Below are 6,000 nucleotides of genomic sequence, written 5' to 3' on the forward strand. Positions count from 1 at the left end.
CAAAACTGCATCTATAGATCATTGTTATTTAAAAACTTTTTGTTCTCTGTTACAGGCATATCTTCTATCAAGCTAAACTGGAAAAAATTGTGAAATGTAATGGTTTCCAATCAGCATTTACAAATCTGCAAACTTCTGAGAGTTGCAAATTCCTTCTGAGCACAGATTTTCTCCTTTAATATGTGTGTTGCAAAGCCTTGAAAATAAGTATGATACCGCAACAAAATAAAATTTTAGTCCAGATTGTTTGGTTTACAGCTTAAATCCATGTCCATACATTTCTTTTCTGCATGCACTACCGATTTTATCATGTATTTATAAAATGTGAGATCCATTATGAGCTCCAGAGAGCCAAAAGCGTCTTCGTTTTCACAGCATGGAAAACAGCAGCGCACACCGCTCCATACCGGTGTCTTTTTCGCTTGTAGAAACACCATGTGCAAAGAGCTGCGAGTACCTTTTCTTCAGTCCTTGACCTCTCCACCATGTCCATCTATCAGCTGGCAACCTGGTCAGTGGGACGCTCGTGGAGTAATTACGCACAGACCATCTGATAGCCATGAGACAGGAATGATTTGGTGCCTTGCGCCAAGCTGCGCATGTGACTGACGAGCGAATGCACTACAGTCCGCTGCTAAGCCCCTGAACCTCCCAGTTGTTCATATGCCTCTGCTCCGTACATCTTCGAGAGAGCCAAGGTGAGGTTTCCACACACAGATTTAAATGAAAGGACCTTCGGGATTCCATGTCCTCACACGCCTTCCAATGTACTCTCATATTTTTCTTAACATATAATGCTTTGGTTTGAGTTTGTTTATTTAGTTTTATTTGTAAAGGATGTTTGTGCAGGTATTATATTTCTAGGAAATCAACAAACTCAGGTATATGAGAGCCGGTTCGGTAGAAATGCTTCTTCTTTTAGGGAAAACTGAAATTTTTCCACTTCTAAGTTTTCTCAGGCCTTAGAGGTCTGGGTGAAAACTCCTAACTTTTCAAAGACTTCTGCAAATATGTACTACCGGTAAAAAATGGGGTTTTTTTCTATTCAAAACAAATGAGAAAGTTGCTTGGTTTCTACTGCCAAAATCTAGCACTGTATAATTTATTAAACTTCCAAAATATGTCGTCCAATATCGAAGAAGACTATTATGGCTTGTCATTTCAGACTAGCAACTGCTATAAATAATCATAAAGTAATTTCATTGTATATGTAAAGAAGTCCTGGGTTGTGGGGAGGAAAAGCTCTCCAAAACATTGAAATCATTCCAACAAGAGTATAGCGATAAAGATACATCCTACCTGCTAGAGCCTTGAAGGCATAAGGTACATAAGGGGTACCACTCTTTGGGGAATCAAGAAGCAGTGATATAGGTTCTGGTATCACACTTTTCAAAAGGATACAAATGTCATTTCATTCTGCACTGGCCGGCTTCAGGACCTGGCTGTGGCCCAGACTTGTGCTCTCTCATTCCACTGCTCCTTCTTGTTTGAGTTTGTTCAAATCCAAAATACAGTATCAGACAATGTCAGGAGAAAATGCCCTTCAGGAGCATAGAAAATGCAGTAGCAGATTTAAACAAACCACAGATTGTATAATGCACATTTAGCCACTGTGTGTACTGTGTACCTCAGCATGCATAGTTATTTTATTTTTTTGTTATTTTCAGAAACAAGAGCAACTAATGGTGTCAGAGTCCAGCCCACTGAATTTCAGTCTTACATTCTACTTTTCATACACCAATAGGAATTAGTTGGTCAAGGGACAAAGAAAAAGCAAAGAGAGATAAGTTCTTTAACAATAGTTAAGCATTCCTAAAAGTGTAGATGTAAACATGAAGGAGAAAAGCAGTATTTGTTAAGTCTCTGCAATATGATTGTAGCTAATTTTGGAAGAATTACATCTAAAATTATATACCACATTAAATAAAGGAATAGAAGGCCTTCAACTGTAATGACTCTCACATCATACAAAACACTGACAACACAGGTCAAGATTTACATTTTGGTTTTTGACAGATTTTAGAAAATGTCATCTTGCAAAGCAAGCATGGAGCATAAAAATTCTAAAACTTCAGCAACCATTTTTAGTACATGATTAATATTAATGTTCCATTCATATATGATGACATAAATTGGATATGGAATTTTAAGGGGCAACGTTTATCATTGTTACCAAAAGTTTTCATATTTTTGACTTTCAGTATCTTGGTTTTTTTATCTCAAAAAGAAACCCACACAAAAGAAACCCGCTATAGTGATATTTCATACTACAAAGTGTTAAATTGTTTACCTCACATTTTTAAATTCCAGCCTTAAATTCAATGAGTTAAGGAGGGGGAAAAAAAATCTAAATCCTTTTATGCAATCATTAAAAAGTGTTACATCCCAAAATCAAGTTGACAATCATTGATAAATCTGAAGAATACAATGTTGCACTTAGAATACAGCAGGAAACAAATGAAACTTTTTGCAGTACCTGGCAACAACATATATGGACCTGGGTGTTAGCACAGTAACTCTGTGAATTATTCACATACATATGTGAATTATTCAATAAAAGCCACAGAAAGTAGACATAATTAAGATTTCTTTTAGGTCACTCGCTGGGACCACTCTTTATGTAGATGGTGAGACGATGTCGGATCACCCAACTCTGCTCCAACCTGCAGAGCAGCAGAAGAGGCAACACAGGGAAGGAAAGGTCCTAAGATGCAGAAAACTTCTTCAGTCCCACAGCAGGAGGAGCTACTTCTTGTAAAATTCCTCTAGCTAGCAGGTCCAATATAGTCGACATAGCATTTATATGCATTCACGTTTTTCAACTGCAGCCTCAGCAGCCTTTCCCAAGTTACCAGGAAGCACAAAGCATGTGTTTGATAACAGTAAACTTTAAGACATTTCAAGTTGTTACTTCAGTTAGTCTTTATACCCTAAATACTAGAAAAATGTTTTGCAATAACTAGTTACTTGTTGCACACACAGAATTCCCTCCAGTTCCCCATTTTAGCGTGTAAGCAATGAAGGATCAGCCCTTGAAAGTTCTTGTTCACCAGAGGCTTGGAAACCCTTAAAAGTGCAACAAATACAATCTAAAAAGAGACATATATCTCCCCCTACCTGCAGAGTCCTTAATCCTCCTACCTCAGGGAACGATATTCGCAGACATAGCTACTTCAGGTCTCAAACATGAAATAAACTCAAGTCTTGCAACCTGACATAGCCACAGTATGTCCAGTCATTCAGACTTGAAGTGTTGGAACTTCTCAACGATACCTGTTATTTAGCAAGCTGATACAGTTAGCCTAAGAGGTTTCAAAGACAGTTTGGAAATGCCTTTCTGTACTGGTTAAGTGAATGACCTGGTGTAACTGTGTCCCAACAATGGACTATCAAACCAACTATACCCATCAAAACACTGCATAAGAAGTCTTTGTACAAGTGTCTAACTTTTCCTTCTCTCAAGGAAAGAAGCATGAGGTCATAAGCTGTAGGATTTTCTTTTTCAGCAAGATCCCTGATAGCCCTTGCAGATTTGTCTTATCATGTGGAGAGAAAAATGCTAAATACACACACAAGAAACTGAAGGTAAGTCCTAACTACCAACCCATTCTTGAAAAATTGTGTTTTGCTGTTGTAGGATATGGCATTTTACAAGATACACTTATTATCACAAATTCATTTGAGCTTTGTCATCATACCTGGCTAATAACTCTCTAAGAAAGTCCAGGTTTGGTTTTGAACAAAACAAAAAATGCCTACAGAAAAGTGATACTGCCTGGAAAGTTTCCTGAAGATTAAGGTTGAGTTAAAAGCTTTTATTTATTCCTTATCTCTACTAATCACTTCTTCCATAGATAGGCCAAGTTCACTGTAACTGTTCTACTTCCAACTGGGATGCAGAGGTTTGTTTCAGCAATCTGAACGGGACACCTACCTCACTAAACCCAACCAAACAAACAAGTACCATTAACTTCTCACACTCCAACTTTGTTTCTGGTTTCCCCTTAGCGTTGGATCGCTCGTACAGCTGGGTTACATGCTGTATCAAATGTGTTTAGGGGGGAGGGGACAGGAGAAGGGGGAAGACAGCTCACTGTACGTCAAAGTAAGCCAGCAACCTAGCAACCATATATTAAAAGGTGTGTGTGTTTTTGTGGGTGTCTGTGTGCCAGGAATAACTGTAGCAGATATTATTCCATTTGTAATCCAAAAAATGTGAAAAGGGAAGGGGAGAAACTCCAGCTGCTGGTCTATTTTGGGGTCTGTCAAAATCCACTTTCACAAATACAGAGTCTTAACACTTTCTATCCCATTCGTCTTAAACAAAAATGAAAGTCTAGACCTGAGCATGTTCATGGCTTTGGTTTGAAAGAGACCTTTCAAACCAGAAGTGGACCTTACTTACTGTACTACACTTTCTTCCACGCAGTAATATGCAAAAATCAAAGGGGCAGAGAGGTCGCCTCAAAGCTTCCACACTTAGGTTAAAAGACTATTGATCTAGTATGTCACTTACAAATGCTCTATTTTTTGATATCTACGTTTCATTAATCGAACAGAAGTGCCAAAGATTCTCAGGGAGTGGAACTAGCTTTAAGAAGATTTGCTTGAGTGAGAAGTTTACCTTTTTAATCTTGACGAAGTTTCTCATTCAACAAGAGAAATGAGAGTTTACATCAGTAAATAAACACTCCCATCCCTCCATCATGTGTGGTCCTGGGGGCACAGAACAATTTCAGAACCACACCGTCCCACCATCCCAGCATGCGCCTCACTGAGAGGGTGAGCTGACACCAGGTTTAACTTTTGTGCCACCAGACAAAACCATATAGGGTGGGAGGGAGAGAGGGGGACTGGGGGCATGTCTCAGGGCTGCACCCAACACCTTCGATCCTCCAGCCACGCTCCCCACATCGCGGCTCCCAACAGCCTGTGGCAACCCTACCACGAGAGCACACAGCCATGCAACAACAGCCCCACGGCGTCTTCTCCAGTGCCACCTCACACAGGTGTCCTGCTCTACGAGGCTGGGCTCCCACTACTCTTCCTCACCACCACCGTCGCCACCGCACCAAACCATAACTGGCACCAGGAGGGGAAGGTCAGGGGCAGTTACCTTGTTTTTGACCCCGCAGTGGCAGCAGACAGTCCACAGGTACTTGAGGGTCCTCCACAGCAGGATGATAAACAGTCCCCCAAAGAAAGTGACCATGGATGAGGCGAGGAAAGCCCACCACATGCGCTGTCCGCGGCTATCGCAGGGCACCTCCATGGTCACCGGGATGATCAGCGCATCCATCTTGGGCACATTGACGGGGGAGGAGGACGAGTCTGTGTTGAGATTGTTGGCGTTGATATTGTTACTCATTCTAATGCCGCCGCCGCCGCTGCCGCCCGGGTAGGAGCCGCCGCCGCCGCCGCTGCCATTTGCCATAGCTAACAGCGAGCCGGGCGCGCAGGGGCTGCCGAGAGCTCCTCCCGCCGCCAGCGCCCCCCAAAAAACCCATCACCAGCCATATTGCTGCTGCTGCTGCCGCCGCTGCTGCTCAGCGGAAAAAGAAAAATAATAATAAAAATAAAGAAAAACCCAAACCAAAACCAAGCAAACAAAACAAACAAAAATAAAATGAAGAAAAGCGACCGCACAATCCCCGGGTCCCTCTCGGGAGCCGACAGGCCGGTGAATTCCGAGCGTCCTCCTTGTACGGTGAAAATAATATGTTAAAAAAAAAAATAATAATAACAAAAAGGTAGTCTTCTCCTCAGATTCCCACCCCTTCCTTCTCCCGCATACACAGCCCCCACCCCGCCCACCCCCCAAAAAAAATCAGCCACCACCACCACAAACTGATGCCTCGGAGCGTCTCTCCAAGATACCCAGCGCTGCAAGCCCGCTGGCCTCAGCGGGGATCTCCCAGCCTCTGCCGCGGATCTTCCCGGAGGTGGTCTGTTATTATTGTTATTAGTCTTTAACTTGTTATTAGCGACACTCAGTCCCCC

The 6,000-nt window shown here is 42.0% G+C and overlaps 1 protein-coding gene across 8 annotated transcripts in view; it reads right to left on the reverse strand.

The window, feature by feature from the left end:
- Nucleotides 1–5,768, reverse strand: part of KCNMA1 (potassium calcium-activated channel subfamily M alpha 1) — a 468,790-nt gene extending 463,022 nt beyond the window's left edge. For all 8 annotated transcript variants that reach the window (XM_065638846.1, XM_065638845.1, XM_065638841.1 and 5 more), the window contains exon 1: nucleotides 5,117–5,768. In XM_065638846.1, coding sequence (XP_065494918.1) covers nucleotides 5,117–5,434 — 318 coding nt within the window. In that variant the 5' untranslated portion in view covers nucleotides 5,435–5,768. The remainder of the gene's footprint in view (nucleotides 1–5,116) is intronic.
- Between the last annotated feature and the right edge of the window lie 232 nt (nucleotides 5,769–6,000).

The sequence above is a fragment of the Caloenas nicobarica genome, chromosome 7 (genome assembly GCF_036013445.1).
Source record: "Caloenas nicobarica isolate bCalNic1 chromosome 7, bCalNic1.hap1, whole genome shotgun sequence".
Taxonomy (NCBI): domain Eukaryota; kingdom Metazoa; phylum Chordata; class Aves; order Columbiformes; family Columbidae; genus Caloenas; species Caloenas nicobarica.